Source organism: Haematobia irritans, chromosome 2, assembly GCF_050003625.1.
Source record: "Haematobia irritans isolate KBUSLIRL chromosome 2, ASM5000362v1, whole genome shotgun sequence".
Lineage (NCBI taxonomy): Eukaryota > Metazoa > Arthropoda > Insecta > Diptera > Muscidae > Haematobia > Haematobia irritans.
Window position 1 is genome coordinate 189,424,707 of NC_134398.1, and position 18,908 is coordinate 189,443,614.

Consider the following 18,908-nt stretch of genomic DNA (forward strand, 5'->3'; position numbering starts at 1 on the left):
AAAATATAATTAAATAATTTTTTTATAATTTGCTTAATTATTTACTATATGTGTGTATTTTCCCCAGGTATTGGATAGACAAGCTGAAAAAATCTCCAGACGGGAAATCTATAATGTTTTAAGTCATGCTGGTCTCATCGAAAGAAGAAAATTCTTTTAAACAAAAGGAGCCTACCCCCCTATATATAGAGGTCTAATTGTTGACAATTGTGAATTAATATTAAGTTTTAAAATATAGCATTTATTTAGGAAAAATTTTTAAATTTCTGTTTCCATATATTTGATATAAAAATTTTATTTTGGATTTATCTCTTGTCTCTTCTTCTTTTCTACATATTTTATTCATTCATAATAGGAAGTCAGGCGAAATTAACAAATTTTTTATATGTAAAACATTTTTATACATTCATATATATTCTTAATAAATCATATGAAAAAAATCATTATAAAGTCATAGTAATAAGACCTAAGAAAAAAAATAAATTTTTCCATTAGAATATAACATTAGCAGTGCCTATAAATAAACAAAACGTTGTGTGTGTGTTTGTTTTTTCTTTAAAATTCCAAATTTATGTGCTGCTTCGCTAAGAATCTAAGCTTAGTCTCTTCCACATCATCGTTGGCGGGTGCATTTTGATCTTCACATTTGATTTTATGACTATGTTTAAGTTCTTCCGTTTTTCGCATTAGATCTTTGCGTATATTACTGGCGCTGGCATTAGTGGCAGGTGAGGAGGAACCATTTGTCATTTTTATATCTCCATTCATGTCATCTTCATCATCGGAATGGGCACCACCAAAACCATTTGTTATGCCATCTCCATTAAGACGTGTTGCCAGAGCATCACCACCACCATCGTCGTCATCACCAATGGTGTTCGATTGACTTCTACTCACAGCTGGACTAGCCACTGGTCTAACCATAGATTTAAGAAAATCTTCACACATAAGGCTCATGGGTGGCATTGTGTGAGTGGACATGTCAATTAACTGAAAAAAAATAAAGGATTTAGAAATGTTTATAGAAAATAACATTAAATTTTCAAACATAAAATCTAGATAAATGATAAATTTTATAAACAGATATTCTATTTATGATTTTTGGCAAAATTTAACAAAATTTTCTATGGAAATAAGTTTTCATTTCCATGGAAGATTTTGCTAAATTTAATTTTTACCGAAAATTTTGTAAATGTTTATTTTTATAGACAATTTTTTATAGAAATTTATTGCTATAGAAAATTTTGTCGGAATTGTATTGCTATAGGGAATTTTGTCGAAATTTTATTGCTATAGAAAATTTCGTCAAAATTTTATTGCTATAGAAAATGTCGTCCAAATTTTATTGCTATAGAAAATTTCGTCGAAATTTAATTTCTATAGAAAATTTCGTCGACATTTTAACAAAATTTTCTAAGGAAATATGTTTTCATTTCCATGGAAGATTTTGCTAAATTTAATTTTTACCGAAAATTTTGCAAAATTTATTTTTATAGACAATTTTTTATAGACATTTATTGCTATAGAAAATTTTGTCGGAATTGTTTTGCTATAGAAAATTTTGTCGAAATTTTATTGCTATAGAAAATTTTGTCGAAATTTTATTGCTATAGAAAATTTTGTCGAAATTTTATTGCTATAGAAAATTTTGTCGAAATTTTATTGCTATAGAAAATTTCGTCGAAATTTTATTGCTATAGAAAATTTCGTCAAAATTTTATTTCTATAGAAAATTTTCTCAAAATTTTATTTCTATAGAAAATTTTCTCAAAATTTTATTTCTATAGAAAATTTTCTCAAAATTTTGTTTCTATAGAAAATTTTCTCAAAATTTTATTTCTATAGAAAATTTACTCAAAATTTTATTTCTATAGAAAACTTTCTCAAAATTTTATTTCTATAGAAAATTTTATTTCTATAGAAAATTTTATTTCTATAGAAAATTTTGTCAAAATTCATTTCCATAGGAAATTTTGTGAAAATTTCATTGTTGTAGAGAATTTTGTTAAAATTTCATTGTTGTAGAGAATTTTGTTAAAATTTCATTGTTATAGAGAATTTTGTTAAAATTTCATTGCTATACAAAAATTTTCTCAAAATTTTATTTCTATAGAAAATTTTCTCAAAATTTTATTTCTATAGAAAATTTTCTCAAAATTTTATTTCTATAGAAAATTTTCTCAAAATTTTATTGCTATAGAAAATTTTCTCAAAATTTTATTTCTATAGAAAATTTTGTCAAAATTCACTTCCATAGGAAATTTTGTGAGAATATCATTTCCATAGGAAATTTTGTCAAAATGTCATTGTTATAGAGAATTTTGTTAAAATTTCATTGCTATACAAAAATTTTTTTCGTCCAAATTTTTGCTATGCAAAATTTTGTCAAAATTTTATTGATAAGAAAATTTCATTGACATTTTATTTCTAAAGAAAATTTCGATGAAATAATTATTACTATAAAAAATTTCGTCGACAATTTATTGCTATAGAAAATTTTGTCAAAATTTAATTTCCATAGGCAATTTTATCAAAATGTTATTGCTATAGAAAATGTGGTCCACATTTTATCGCTATGGAAAATTTCTTCAAAATTTTATTGCTTAGACAATTTTGTCAAAATTTTATTGCTATAGAAAATTGTATCAACATTTTATTGCTACAGAAAATTGTGTCGAAATATTATTTCAATAGAAAATTTCGACGAATTATTATTGCTACAGAAAATTTCGTCGGAATTTCATTTCCATAAGAAATTTTGTTAAAATTTCATTTCCATAGAAAATTTCGTGGTAATTTATTTCCATAGTAAAATGTGTACAAATTTCATTTCCATAGGAAATTGTGTCAAAACTTCATTTCCATAGGAAAATTTGTAAAAAATTTCCTTTTTTTTTAAATTTTCCCAAATTTTATTGCTATTGAAAATTTTGTCAAATTTGTATTGCTATAGCAAACGTCGTCCAAATTTTATTGCTGTGGAAAATATTGCTAAAATTTTATTGCTATAGAAAATTGCATCGACATTTTATTTCAATAGAAAGTTTCTAAAAATGTCGTCGAAATTTTTGTTGCTATAGAAAATTTTGTCAAAATGTAATTATAGAACATTTTTGTTGAAAATTTTGTCAAAATTTTATTAATATAGAGAATTTTGTTAAAATTTTGTTAATATAGATAATTTTGTTAAGATTTATTGCTATAGAAACTTTCGTCAAAACTTCATTTCTATAGAAGATTTTGTCCAAATTTTATTTCTATAGAAAATTGTGTCCAAATTTTATTTCTGTAGAAAATTATGTCCAAATTTTATTTCTATAGAAAATTTTGTCCAAATTTTATATCTATAGAAAATTTTGTCAAAATTTTATTTCTATAGAAAATTTTGTCAAAATTTTATTTCTATAGAAAATTTTGTCAAAATTTTATTTCTATAGAAAATTTTGTCAAAATTTTATTTCTATAGAAAATTTGATCAAAATTTTATTGCAATAGAAAATTTGATCAAAATTTTATTGCAATAGAAAATTTCGTCAAAATTCCATTTCTATGGTTAGGTTAAAGTGGCAGCCCGATTAAGATTCAGGCTCACTTAGACTATTCAGTCCATTGTGATACCACATTAACTAAAAGTACCTATTACATATGGGCACTTCTAGTTTTAACCGTTGAACCTTCTCGATTATTTTCTTCTGTTGAACCAACCAGATTGTTCCAAAAACATTTGCAGACTGCTTAAGTTAACGTTTTCCAGGTCCGCCAGTAATCTGAAGCTATATGCCCCTAAAATTTGCTTACGCCTTACACAAAATGCAGGACACTCACACAAGAGGAGTTTTATTGATTCCTTTTCCACCGCATCATGACAGCTCATACAATAGTCATTATACTTCGCACCAATAGTTTTTTTCCATTTCTATAAAAAATTTCGTCAAAATTGTATTTCTATAGAAAATTTTCTCAAAACTTGATTTCTATAGAAAATTTTATTTCTATAGAAAATTTTTTAAAATTTTATTCCTACAGAAAATTTTGTCAAAATTTTATTTCTATAGAAAATTTTGTAAAATTTTATTTCTATAGAAAATTTCGTAGAAATTTTATTGCTATAGAAAATTTTGTCAAAATTTTATTGCTAAAGAAAATTACGTCAAAATTTTATTTCTATAGAAAATTTTGTCAAAATTTTATTGTTATAAAAAAATTTTGTCGAAATTTTCCAAAATTTTATTGCTATTGAAAATTTTGTCAAATTTTTATTGCTGTAGAAAATGTCGTCCAAATTTTATTGCTATGGAAAATATTGCTAAAATTTTATTGCTATAGAAAATTGCATCGACTTTTTATTTCAATAATTTCTAAAAAAATTCGTCGAAATTTTATTGCTATAGAAAATTTTGTTAAATTTTATTACTATAGAAAATTTCGTCAAAACTTCATTTCTGTAGAAGATTTCGTCAAAATTTTATTTCTATAGAAAATTGTTTCCAAATTTTATATCTATAGAAAATTTTGTCCAAATTTTATTTCTATAGAAAATTTGATCAAAATTTTATTGCTATAGAAAATTTCAAAATTTTATTGCTATAGAAAATTTCGTCAAAATTCCATTTCTATAAAAAATTTCGTCAAAATTTTATTTCTATAGAAAATTTTCTCAAAATTTTATTTCTATAGAAAATTATTTTCCAAATTTTATTTCTATAGATTTTTTTTTTTCAAAATTTTATTCCTACAGAAAATTTTGACAAAATTTTATTTCTATAGAAAATTTTCTCAAAATTGTATTTTTATAGAAAATTTTTCAAAATTTTATTTCTATAGAAAATTTTGTCAAAATTTTATTTCTATAGAAAATTTTGTCAAAATTTTATTTCTATAGGAAATTTCGTCGAAATTTTATTGCTATAGAAAATTTTGTCAAAATTTTATTGCTAAAGAAACTTTTTTCGAAATTGTATTGCTATAGAGAATTTCGTCGAAATTTTATTTCTATAGAAAATTTTGTCGAAATTTTATTGTTATAGAAAAATTTTGTTGAAATTTTATTGCTATAGAAAATTTCGTCGAAATTTTATTGCTATAGAAAATTTCGTCGAAATTTTATTGTTATAGCAAATTTTGTCGAAATTTTATTGCTATAGAAAATTTCGTCGAAATTTTGTTGCTATAGAAAATTGCGTCGAAATTTTAGTGTTATAGAAAAATTTTGTCGAAATTTTATTGCTATAGAGAATTTCGTCGAAATTTTATTCTATAGAAAATTTTGTCGAAATTTTATTGTTATAGAAAAATTTTGTCGAATTTCATTGCTATAGAAAATTTCGTCGAAATTTTATTGCTATAGAAAATTTCGTCGAAATTTTATTTCTATAGAAAATTTCGTCAAAATTGTATTGCTATAGAAAATTTCGTCGAAATTTTATTGCTATAGAAAATTTCGTCAAAATTTTAGTGTTATAGAAACATTTTGTCGAAATTTTAATTCTATAGCAAATTTTGTCCAAATTTTATTGCTATAGAAAATTTCGTCGAAATTTTGTTGCTATAGAAAATTTCGTCGAAATTTTATTGCTATAGAAGATTTCGTCCAAATTTTATTGCTATAGAAAATTTCGTCGAAATTTTGTTGCTAAAGTAATTTTATTGCTATGGAAAATGTTGGTGAAATTTTATTGCTATAGAAAATGGCATCGACATTTTATTTCAATAGAAAGTTTCTATAAAATTTCGTTGACATTTTATTGCTATAGAAAAATGTAATTTCCATAGATTTTTTTTTTAAATTTTATTAATATAGAGATTTTTTTTTTTAATTTTATTAATAAAGAGAATTTTGTCAAAATTTTATTTCTATAGAAAATTTTTTCCCAATGTTATTTCTATAGAAATTTTGTCAAAATTTTATTTCTATAGAAAATTTTATCAAAATCTTATTGCAATAGAAAAAAATTCAAAATTTTATTGCTATAGAAAAAATTTAAAAATTTTATTGAAAAAAAAATAGAAAATTTCGTCAAAATTCTATTTCTATAAAAAATTTCGTCAAAATTCCATTTCTATGAAAAGTTTCGTCAAAATACAATTTCTATAGATAATTTCGACGAAGTATTATTTCTATAGAAAATTTTGTCAACATTTTATTTCAATAGAAAATTTTGTCAAAATTTTATTTCGGTAAAAAATTTTGTCAAAATTTTATTTCTATAGGAAATTTTATTTCTATAGAAAATTTTGTCAAAATTTTTTCTATAGAAAATTTTATTTCTACAGAAAATTTTATCAAAATATAATTGCATTAGAAAAAAATTCAAAATTTTATTGCTATAAAAAATTTCGTCGAAATTTTATTGCTGTAGAAAATTTTGTCAAAATTTGTTTTTTTTTTTTTTGCTACAGAAAATTTCAACAAAATTTTATTTCAATGAAAATTTCTGGAAATTTTAATGTATCGTTGTAATTCCATTTCTATAGAAAATTACATCGCTAGTGTATAGGGTTAAAAGCGGCAGCTCTTGTTTAGTAAGCTAATTACTTTTCGAACCACCTTCGTATGTAAAAGCCTTTAACATTATTAAACTTTTTCAAAATTTTCATTTTATAATTCGTTTATCCTGTATGCATTTTATATACAAAGATATTTTATACGAATTTAATTTATCAAGATTTTGATGATGGTCTTCTCAATTAATTACAATTTGCATACGGGGTCACTCAGTTGGTGTCCATGCTTACAGAAGGTCTCACTCATATAACATAAGAGTGCGGCGTCAATGAGCTGTCGGTCAGTTAGTTAAGCATTCAGTCAGTCATTAAAAGTAATTAAATCAAACATGTCTTACAATTACTCACTTTTCATATTGGGCTATGAAATTTCAAAAAACCAAAACACAACAACAAATATCAAAACAAAATAACAAAAGTATTAAACTAAATTTCAGCGGGAAATTAGTTGTCTTGAGTCTAGTATATGACTAGAATGATTGCAGAGCCGAGTACAATATGGGTTTTGAGAGCTTGGAACAAGCAAACATTGGTTTTAACAGGTTTTCATTGAAAAAATTAGCTAAAAACAAGAAGGCACTACATCAGAAAATAATCATAATAATGTCCGAAACAAATAATTAATATTTTTATAAATTGCATATGCTGTGTTCATAAATATTTCTTGTAGACAGAGTATATATGTTTGTCTCTATTGATAAGTGGTCAATTTTATTTTGATGAAATAGAGTTAAGCGAAATTATTGCTATCCCAGCAGTAGTTAGTAGTTGAAGTGAAAAAGTAGTAGTTGAGGTGAAAAACGGCTTACCCATAACATTACCGTATTGTTGAAAGTAATGCCTTACTATCACAGGACGATTTCGGTTATATCAGATATTCCCAGCAAAAAGTTTGATTACAAAATAATCTTGGAGGTAACTCAGTTCGTAAATGCTAAGCAATTGCTCTTAAATGGAAATCGTGTATACTTTTACAAAGGTATGTCCTATTAAGAAAGTACTTCTCCGATGCATTACACAAGGCTAAATTGTAAGCGTTGACAAGATATGAGCAAACAATGTAGTTTTCGGGAAATAAGCAGCAGATGTGTTGGGTTACGTGGTATTACTCATGAAAATCTGAAGTATGGTAAACAGAAACTGCATGGTGTTGGTAAGCTATTATTTCCAAGCAAACGGCAATGGCACAAATTCGATTGGCAAACAGTTTTTTTTTACAACTACTTACCACAGTGTTTACTGGGTTCATGAGTACTACGACGTAGTCTACACACTTGTTGTTTATTTGCTCATATCCCGTCCATATCCCAATATTATTTGGTAATGAGAATTGTTGTGGGGTATTTATATTGTATGACAAAAACACAGCTATCTGGTTATATAGATATTGGCCTGCTGAAAACCAGGCCAATATATTGATCATGGACAATATATATTGTTTTGCAATATATATTGTCCATGATCAATGCAGACTTCATCAGACAGGGAAACGTGGATCCTCTTTTCAGTCTAACGTAGTAATAACAAGTATATACAGCAGTAAGTTCGGCCGGGCCGAATCTTAAATACCCACCACCACGAATCAAATATTAGGGTTTCCTTTGAAATTTCATGGGGGTTTGAGGATCAAGATCAAGCAGAGCAGTTCAACCAGTACACTTCCCGCAGATAATTTTAAAGTTTTTACCTATGAAGACTATATCAGATACCGGATTTAAAAGAACCATTTTTGTTTGAGTTTTAGAGGAATCATTTACATCTCGTGTAGGTGTGCAAGAAAATTATAAAATAACGTCTTGATTTGAAATCTTAAATCTGTAGATTTTCACCCGAGAAGTAAATCTGGAAATTTTACATTGAGTTTCAAGCAATTTTCATGATTAGTGCGCTTTCTATACCCTCAAGAAGTGAAATCGGTCTATATGGAGGCATTACCAAATGGACCGATAAAAACTTAATCCGATACACGTTTTTTGTGAGCCTAAAATACCAGAATATATGGACCGATACTCACCGCTTTCGGCACACCTCTTTATGGCCCGAAAATATTTCTAGATTTACAATTTCAGGCAAATTGGATAAAAACTTCGGATTTTAGAAGCCCAAGAAGTAAAATCGGGAAATCGGTCTATATGGGGGCTATACCAAAATATGGACCGATACTCACCATTTTCAGCACACCTCATTATGGTCCTAAAATACCTCTAGATTTCCAATTTCAGGCAAATTTGATAAAAACTACGATTTCTATAAGCCCAAGACCCCAAAGTGGGAGGTCGGTTTATATGGGGACTATATCAAAACCTGGACCGATATAGTCCATCTTCGAACTTGATCTGTCTGCAGAAAAAAGACAAGTTTGTGCAAAATTTCAGCACGATTGATTCATTATTGACGACTGTAGCGTGATTACAACAGACAGACAGACGGACATGGTTATATCGTCTTAGAATTTCTCCCTGATCAAGAATATATATACTTTATATAGTCGGAAATCGATATTTCGATGTATTATAAACGGAATGATATACACAGAAAAAAATTTCACGAACATTTTTCCAGTTAAAATCTTAATTGAGTTTTAAAAAATATTCAATTAAAAATTTAATTGATTTAACAAATTTTTTAATTGAAACAAAAATCAATCACACAAATTAATAGTATCAATTAAATTTTTAATTGGATCAATTAATTTTTTAATTGACTGTCAATTAATTTTTTAATTGATATTATCATTTCTGTGATTGAAGACATTTCAATTAAAAAATTAATTGGATCAATTAATTTCGTGGTTGAATCAGAAAAAACTTTTTTTGTGTGTACTTATTATACCCCCGTCACCATTCTATGGTGGTAGGTATAAAAATAGACTGCAAGTGCCACAAAATTTTATTTTTATATAAAATTATCCAAAATTTTACTGCTATAAATTTCCTCAACATTTTATTGCTATGGAAAATTTCGTCAATGTTTTTTATATAGAAACTTTCGCCGAAATTTTATTGCTATAGAAAATTTCGTTGACTCTTTATTGCTATAGAAAATTTCGTCAAAATTTTATTGCTATAAGAATAGCAATAGAAAATTTCGTCAAAATTTTGTTGCTATAGAAAATTTCGTCGAAATTTTACTGATATAGAAACTTTCGACGACATTTTATTGCTATAGAAAATTTCGTCAAAATTTCGTGCTATAGAAAATTTAGTCAAAATTCTATTGCTATAGAAAATTTCGTTGACATTTTATTGCTATAGAAAAAAATTTTATAGCAATATTTCGTCAATTTTTTTATATAATAGAAACTTTCGTCGAAATTTTATTGCTATAGAAAATTTCGTAAAAATTTTAGTGCTATAAAAAAATTTATAGCAATGGAAAATTTCCTCAAAATTTTATTGCTATAGAAAATTTCGTCGAAATTTTATTGCTATAGAAAATTTCGTCGAAATTCTATTGCTATAGTAAATTTCGTTGACATTTTATTGCTATAGAAAATTTCGTCAAATTGTTATTGCTATAGAAAAAAATTTATAGCAATAGAAAATTTCGTCAATTTTTTTTTATATAGAAACTTTCGTCGAAATTTTATTGCTATAGAATATTTCGTCAAAATGTTATTGCTATAGAAAAAAAATTTATTGCTATAGAAAATTTCGTCAACATTTTATTGTTATAAAAAAAAATTTTATAGCAATAGAAAATTTCGTCAAAATTTTATTGCTATAGAAAATTTCGTCGAAATTTTACTGATATAGAAACTTTCGTCGAAATTTTATTGCTATAGAAAATTTTGTCGAAATTTCGTACTATAGAAAATTTAGCCGAAATTCTATTGCTATAGAAAGTTTCGTCAAAATGTTATTGCTATAAAAAAAATTTTATAGCAATAGAAAATTTCGTCAAAATTTTATTGCTATAGATTCGTCGACATTTTATTGATATAGAAACTTTCGCCAAAATTTTGTTTTATTATTAATAATAAAAATTTATTATTTTACAACTTCAACGAAACTTCTTCGTAATTTCAACGAAAATCTTTCGTACTGTTTTTTATTTGGCCCGTCCTCCATGACAAAGCACCTGGAGCATCTCTGGGCCAAGTGTTTGGAGTTAAATAAATGCTGGAAAATAGTTAGTTATATAAAAATTAATTTTTGTGCTTACTTTAAGGACACAAGCCTTTGAGCATACACATACATGAGGCAAGCAAATTTACTTTTATTGTGTAAAATCGCAAATGCACATTAGTCAAATATTTGAACGAAATCAGAAAAGAATTCTGTGTGGGGTATATAATCAATATCACCCGCTTTGCTTATTCTTAGATCGCTATCTTCTACCAAAATCATAGCTCATTGTGCTTTGAATATTGGAATCAAATTCAAATTTTCTTTCTATCTTCACAACACGTTCGAAGAAATTCTATTTAAATCAAATTGGTACCAAGATAACGGCTATAAATGTTTAATTCTATTTCTCCATGGATCGTGTATGTCCAGTCTCCCTCTCACAATATGATAGTGACCTTAATGTATCATAGGGTCACCCAAACATGTTTGAGTTTAGCGCAAAATCCATATAATAGATGGATTTCTTCAATCAGATGTATTGAAAAATTCTGGGCATGGAGATACATTTCTAAAAATAAATCTTTCAATTATGTCCTAATAAACAAAGCGATGCTCATACAATAGGTCAAGATTTTTTACGATTATTCTGTTTATTGTTGTTGTTGTCTTGATAAAACTTTTTTATGCCAAATTCAAGTGAAAGTTTCAACATGAGGAGGTAATTTTTTATTGCATTTCCTTGGTTGTCGTATCTTGTGAAGGCGTAAATAAGTTCAATCAACTCTTGTTACTCTGATCTTGACAGGCAATCAAGACGAAAAAAAACACAAAACGGAAAACATGAAATTATACCATGAAAAATTCTCAGGAAATAAATAATACCGATAAACTTGTAAAATCTGATGTCGATTAAGACAAAATCTCTGTAATAATTACCTATATTGAGAGATACATTAAATATTTAGTATTTGGACGATAATCAAAAAGGAGCCGAAAGAACTCCACTTCATCGAAATTCCTATAAATCGACAAAATTTCCTATAAAAATAAATTTTGAAAAAAAATGTCTATAAAAATAAATTTAGAATTATTCTAGGTTAGTCAACGCATTGTTTTAAGCTGAAATCAAAGCAACAATAATGATTGAAGAATAAACCAACAATAACAAAAAAAATAATTTTAACAAAACTTGCCATAAAAATAAAGTTCAACAAATTTTTCCATTATAAATTTCCTATAAACAGCTGATGCCAAAAAAATTTCCTTTAAAAATAAATTTCGACGAAATTTCTTATAAATAGAAAATTTCTTATAAAAAGAAATTTTTGTTGAATTAAACAGTAAGTTCGACGAAATTTCCTAAAAAAGTATATTTCGAAAAATTTTCCTATAAAAGTAAATTTCGACGTTACTTCCCATAAAAATTACGACAAAATTCTCTATACAAAGAAAAATTCGACGAAATTTCCTCTTAAATTAGGAAATTTCCTACATAAAATTAAAAAAATTTCAACCTAATTTCCTATAAACAGTACATTTTGACATAATATCCTATAAAAAGAAAATTTCGACAAAATTTCCTATAAAAAAAAAAACACACAATTCGACAAAATTTCCTAAAACGAAAACTTTGACGAAATTTCGTATAACAAGAAAGTTTCGACGAAATTTCGTATAACAAGAAAGTTTCGACAAAATTTCCTATAACAAGAAAATTTTGACGAAATTTCCTTTAAGAAGAAAATTTCGAAGAAATTTCCTATAAAAAGTAAATTTCGGGGAATTTCTTTTAACAAGAAAACTTTGACGAAATTTCCTATAACAAGAAAGTTTCGAGGAAATTTCCTATAAAACGACAATTTCGAGGAAATTTCCTTTAACAAGAAAATCTCGAGGAAATTTCCTTTAAAAAGAAAATTTCAAGAAAATAAAAATAAAATTTCGTCAAAATTTCATATAAAAAGAAAATTGTGACGAAATTTCCTATAAAAAGAATGACGAAATTTCCTATAAAAAGAAAATTCTGAGGAAATTTCCTTTAACAAACAAAATTTCGAAATTTCCTACAAAATTTCCACAAAATTTACTATGAAAAACTTCTTTTAAAAAAATTTCGAAAAAATTTCCCACAAAAAGAAATTTTTCTTTAGAAAGAAAATTTCGATGAAATTTTCTGCAAAAAGTAAATTTTCATGAAATTTCCTATAACAAGAAAATTTCTCGAAATAATAAGAAAATTGCGACAAATTTTCTTATAAAAAGTAACAAGAAAGTTTCGACAAAATTTCCTATAACAAGAAAATTTCGAGGAAATTTCCTATAAAAAGAAAATTTCGGGGAAATTTCTTTTAACAAGAAAACTTTGACGAAATTTCTTATAACAAGAAAGTTTCGAGTAAATTTCCTTTAACAAGAAAATTTCGAGGAAATTCCCATAAAAATAAAATTTCGTCGAAATTTCATATAACAAGAAAATTTCGAGGAAAATCCCATAAAAAAAATTGTCGAAATTTCATAAAAAAAAGAAAATTGTGACGAAACTTCCTATAATTTTTTTTTGACGAAATTTCCTATAAAAAGAAAATTTCGAGGAAATTTCCTGTAACAACAAAATTTCGAGGAAATTTCCTATAGAAAGAAAATTTCGACAAATTTTTCTATGAAAAGAATATTTTGAGGAAATTTTCTATAAAAAGAAAATTTCGACGAAATTTCTTACAAAATTTACTATGAAAAACTTCCTTTAAAAGAATTTCGAAAAAAATTCCAACAAAAAGAAAATTTCCTTCAGAAAGAAAATTTCGATGAAATTTCCCGCAAAAAGTAAATTTTGATGAAATTTCCTATAACAAGAAAATTTCGACGTACTCCTATAAGAAGTAAATTTCGATGTTACTTCCCATAAAAATTACGACAAAATTCTCTATACAAAGAAAAATTCGACGAAATTTCCTCTTAAATTAGGAAATTTCCTACATAAAATTAAAAAATTTCAACCTAATTTTCTATAAACAGTACATTTTGACATAATATCCTATAAAACGAAAATTTCGACAAAATTTCCTATAAAAAAAAACAATTCGCCAAAATTTCCTAATAAGAAAACTTTAACGAAAAATTCGACAAAATTTCCTAAAACGAAAACTTTGACGAAATTTCGTATAACAAGAAAGTATCGACAAAAATTTCCTATAACAAGAAAATTTTGACGAAATTTCCTTTAAGAAAATTTCGAGGAAATTTCCTATAAAAAGAAAATTTCGAGGAAATTTCCTATAAAAAGACAATTTCGAGGAAATTTCCTTTAACAAGAAAATCTCGAGGAAATTTCCCTTTAAAAAGAATATTTCGTATAAAAAGAAAATTGTGACGAAATTTCCTATAAAAAAATGTTGACGAAATTTCCTATAAAAAAATTACGAGGAAATTTCCTTTAACAACAAAATTTCCCTTTAAAAAGAAAATTTCAAGGAAATTCCCATAAAATTTCGTCGAAATTTCGTATAGAAAGAAAATTTCCTATATAGACGAAATTTCCTATAAAAAAAATGTTGACGAAATTTCCTATAAAAAGAAAATTACGAGAAAATTTCGAGGAAATTTCCTATAGAAAGAAAATTTTGAAAAATTTTTCTATGAAAGGAATATTTTGAAGATATTTTCTATAAAAAAATATTTTGAGGAAATTTTCTATAAAAAGAAAATGTCGACGAAATTTCCTACAAAATTTCCACAAACTTTACTATGAAAAACTTCTTTTAAAAAAATTTCGAAAAAATGTCCACAAAAAAAAAATTCCTTTAGAAAGAAAATTTCGATGAAATTTGCTGAAAAAAGTAAATTTTGAGGAAATTTCCTATAACACAAAAATTTCTTGAAATAATAAGAAAATTTCGAAAAAAAAATCTTTAAAAAAAAAGTAAATCTCCACGAAATTTACTATAACCGTGGTGCAATAATTAGCATGCCCACCTTGCATACACAAGGTCGTGGGTTCGATTCCTGCTTCGACCGAACACCAACATTTTTTTCAGCGGTGGATTATCCCACCTCAGTAATACTGGTGACATTTCTGAGGGTTTCAAAGCTTCTCTAAATGGTTTCAATGCAATGTGGAACGCCGTTCGGCTATAAAAAGGAGGTACCTTGTCATTGAGCTAGACATGGAATCGGGCAGCACTCAGTGATAAGAGAACAGTTCACCACTGTGGAATCACAGTGAACTGAATAGTCTACGTGTGCCTGATATATGGTGCTGCCACTTAACCTAACTTTTACTATAAAAAGAAAAATTCGTCAAATTACCTATAAAAAGAAAATTACGACATGATTTCCTAAAAACTATTTCAACAAAATTTAAAAAGAAAATTTCCTCTAAAAAGATAAGTTCACAAAAAAAAAAAATATAGTGGAAATACAAATAAAAATTGGAAGAAATTTTCCTCCAAAAAAGTAAATTATTAGGAAATTACCCATAAAAAGTAAATTTCGACGTAATTTCCCATAAACGACGTGATTTCCTATAAAAAGATAATTTCGGCAAGATTTCCAAAAAAAAAAAAATTGTCGAAATTTTCCATAAAATGAAACGGGAAAATTTCCTATAAAAATAAAATTTCGTTGAAATTCTCTAAAAAAAGGAAATTTCGACAAAATGTCCTATAAAGAGAAAAATTTGACACAATCTCTTTTAAAAATAATAATTTCTACAAAATTTTTTTATAAAAAGAAAATTTCGACAAAATTGCATTCAATTTTTCGAGGAAAAGTACCCCTAAGCGAAATTTCCTGTAAAAGATAGTTATGTCGAAATATTCTTAAGATGGAAATTTCGAATAAATCCTTTAAAAATAACACTGGACACAATTTCTTAAAAAAAATGTCAACAAAAAAATGTCAAATAAAAAGAAATATCGACATAATTTATTTTAAAAAGAAAACTTCAACAAAATCTCCTTCAAAAAAAATTCCTATAAAAATAAAGGCCCCAGCAAAAAAAGCGTCGCCAAAAAAGTAATGAAAATGTTCTTTTTGGATCCGGAAGTGGTGCAAAATTGACGCAGAAGCGATGAATTTAACATGGGCTTGTCATAGGACGGAAGTCCTCCATTTCAACAGCCGTTGCCCTGAATTTGCATCACTTCTTTAGGTGTGATCCGAATTCAATGTTTTGGATGTAAATTAAAACATTCTGTGATATTTTGTCAAATAAATAATTTTTATAATTTTTTATAATTTTTAATGGATTCTAACGCTTGTCGGAAATGTTTGACCTCAAATATTTTCTAAAATTCACAATTTTTTCAGATTGGATTTAGCATTTTTTTTCGACAAAATTTAAATGATTTGTACCATTTTATGAATTCTTACTCTGTTTTTAACCTATTTGAAACAAAAAAGTTAAAATTACCCATTAAAAGTATGAAAAAACCAGGTTATAAAAAATTGAATTAAAAGAACTTCCTGCGGAGTTAAAATAAAGAACATCATGGGGAGTGCATCTTCCCGAAGTGCTTTTAAAGTTGTGCCTTTGGAAAAACTTCCAAATTTTTTTGCTGGGGTACGGCTAAATTTCGGCAAAATCTTCATTTTAAAATTAAATTTCGACAAAATTTCCTATAAAAAGCAAATTTAAATTTCGTTGATATTCCCTATTCAAATAATAATTCGACAAAATATCCACCAAAAATATGGGACGTCTGTGGGACGTATTGTAGTTTGTCGTCATGTGGACAACATTTGTGGATTTTTGTTTTAAATTTTTGTACTTACACACATTCTTTATACAAATCCCTATCATTTAAACACGTTTTTGGCTAAACTTTTATTCATTCTCACTAAAAAAAAACTCATACGTCTCATAGACGTACGTCTCTTAAGTTGTCTAGGTTTAACAAAATATTTCGACAAAATTTCCTAAAAAAGATCATTTTGACAAAATTTCCCATAAAACGAAACTTTTAAGATAACTTCGATAAGTAGAAAGAAAATTTCAATACAAATTTCGTATAAAATGAATATTTTGACAAAATTTTATTTAAAAAGAAAATTTTCACAAAATCACCAAAAAAAGAAAATTTCCACAAAATTATAAAACAAAGACATATTTCTCCAAAATGTCCTATAATTAGCAAATTTCAACGAAATAAATAAAACTTCCACGAACGATTTTTTAAAAACACTTTAAACCTTATTAAAACGAATTAAAAAAGATTGTCACTTAAATTATTACATCTGTTGTGAGTCGATTCATTTGGCCTACATATACAAAATTCCACAAAAGATAGTGTACCCGCCCGTATTAATTAGTTTATTATATCTTTACGGGAGTAAATGAAGTAGAGCGTGCCTCGAATTACACGACATTTTAATTCGTTCATCACATCACGAGTTGAGATATTTTTTTAGCCAGCCCCCATTATAAAATATGCCTTCCTAGAATAATACAATCCATTGAGAGGGAGGAAGGCGAATAAGTATATGGAAATGCTAGAGTTAAACACTTGACAAATCGGTGGGTGATGCATGATAGTTACGGTGTGATTTCATCTAGAAAAGTCAGACACTGCACTCCAAGAGGAATACATGCAATATACTAAAGCACAATATTTCCAGAGCAATTATTAGCTTAGCAGACTTAAGAAAACATACATATAACCACAGATGTAGAAACAATTCTGGAGAAAAATCATGTTAAAATATGATGATACCCATTCCTGCGTGCATTAAATAGCAAGAGTAAATCAAATGTTATAGTGACACACTGAACTCTGCATTCTGAGTTGCAGCATTTATGCAATTTACATTTTGCAACATAAATGAATTGCAATTGAGAGAGCGAGAGAGAGTGAAAGAGAGGAAGGCTAGTGTTAGCCGATAGTATCTCGGCATTTTATGTATCTTCTAGAAGAAACGTGTGAGAATCACATGGTGTTTGTTTTATTGTATTTGTATATTGTAGATAGAACCGCTATAATTTGGTTTGCCGAAAGATGAGGTTTTCCCAAACAAAACAACACGACGGCATGATAACATTGTGATACTCTTTAGTTTGGACAGCGTATATGGTGCATGCAAACAAGGCCTCAACAGAGGCCTTTACTGTTACTGTATAATTGATATTTGTGGAATTTTATGATTTTTTAAAAACCAAGAATTAGCTATTGATAGTTTACAAGCTTACAAAAGCATTTTGATCTATTGCATTCAGAAATAATGTTATATGTGATGGAGGAATTCAAGTGCGATTGCGTTACATTTAGCTGGAATACTACAATTAGTTATCGTTGGAGTCCTCCAAAATTTAAATGTGAATAAATTCGTTGGTTCTCGTACCATTGGTCGTTACCGCGATACTGACAGTGTTGCCTAGCGTCCAACAAGTGGACGAATATTGGAAATGAGCTTAGACTAAGGTATTGAAGTTTCAAAACGTGCAAGAGATTACCGATGCACAAAAATAACATTTTAACAAAATTTTCTATAGAAATTAAATTTTGACAAAATTTTCTATAGAAATTAAATTTTGACAAAATAATGTATATAAATAAAATTTTGACAAAATTTTCCATAGAAATAAAATTTTGACAAAATTTTCTACAGAAATAAAATTTTGACAAAAATTTTCTATAGGAATAAAATTTTGACAAAATTTTCTATAGAAATAAAATTTCTACAAAATTTTCTCTAGAAAGGAATGTCCTCCACCTGTATTCAATGGAACAGTAATAGAGTCAGCATACTCTGTAAAATATCTTGGACTTCACTTGGATAAAAGACTAACTTGGAATGAGCACATTCGAATGAAAAGGCAGCATCTAAACATTACAACAAAAAGAATGCATTGGTTGTTAGGTCAGAGATCTACACTAAGTTTAAATAACAAAGTTCTGCTCTATAAAACAATTTTAAAACCAATATGGACCTACGGAATTCAATTATGGGGTATTGCCAGCAATTCCAACGTAGAAATTCTTCAAAGATACCAATCAAAAATTTTGAGGCTTATTACTGGCTCTCCCTGGTTTATCAACAACAACATTCACAAAGATCTCAACATTCCTCTTGTTAAAGACGAAATTAAAAAGTTTTGTAGTAATTATCTGAATAGATTAAGTTATCACTCTAATGTATTAGCAATTAATTTGTTAGATGATACCGATGAAGTAAAAAGACTGAAAAGGCGACATGTTCTTGATCTCCCTTTTATTTAAGTAAAGCTTAACTATCAATGTCATGTAAATATTAGATATTTTAAAGAATATATTGTTAGGTTCAATGGAGCCTAAACAATTCAGTTTAAGATATGCAACAAAAAATTTGCTTAATGTTTTG

General features: G+C 26.7%; 2 protein-coding genes across 7 annotated transcripts in view; one reads left to right on the forward strand and one right to left on the reverse strand.

The window, feature by feature from the left end:
* The window catches only part of LOC142226832 (uncharacterized), a 73,221-nt gene extending 72,958 nt beyond the window's left edge, over positions 1 to 263 (forward strand). For all 6 annotated transcript variants that reach the window (XM_075297066.1, XM_075297061.1, XM_075297063.1 and 3 more), the window contains one exon: positions 68 to 263. In XM_075297066.1, the coding sequence (XP_075153181.1) occupies positions 68 to 160 (93 nt within the window). In that variant the 3' untranslated portion in view covers positions 161 to 263. The remainder of the gene's footprint in view (positions 1 to 67) is intronic.
* The window catches only part of l(2)05287 (WD repeat-containing protein l(2)05287), a 40,917-nt gene continuing 22,229 nt past the window's right edge, over positions 221 to 18,908 (reverse strand). The window contains exon 10 of the mRNA XM_075297057.1: positions 221 to 990. Coding sequence (XP_075153172.1) covers positions 556 to 990 — 435 coding nt within the window. The 3' untranslated portion in view covers positions 221 to 555. The remainder of the gene's footprint in view (positions 991 to 18,908) is intronic.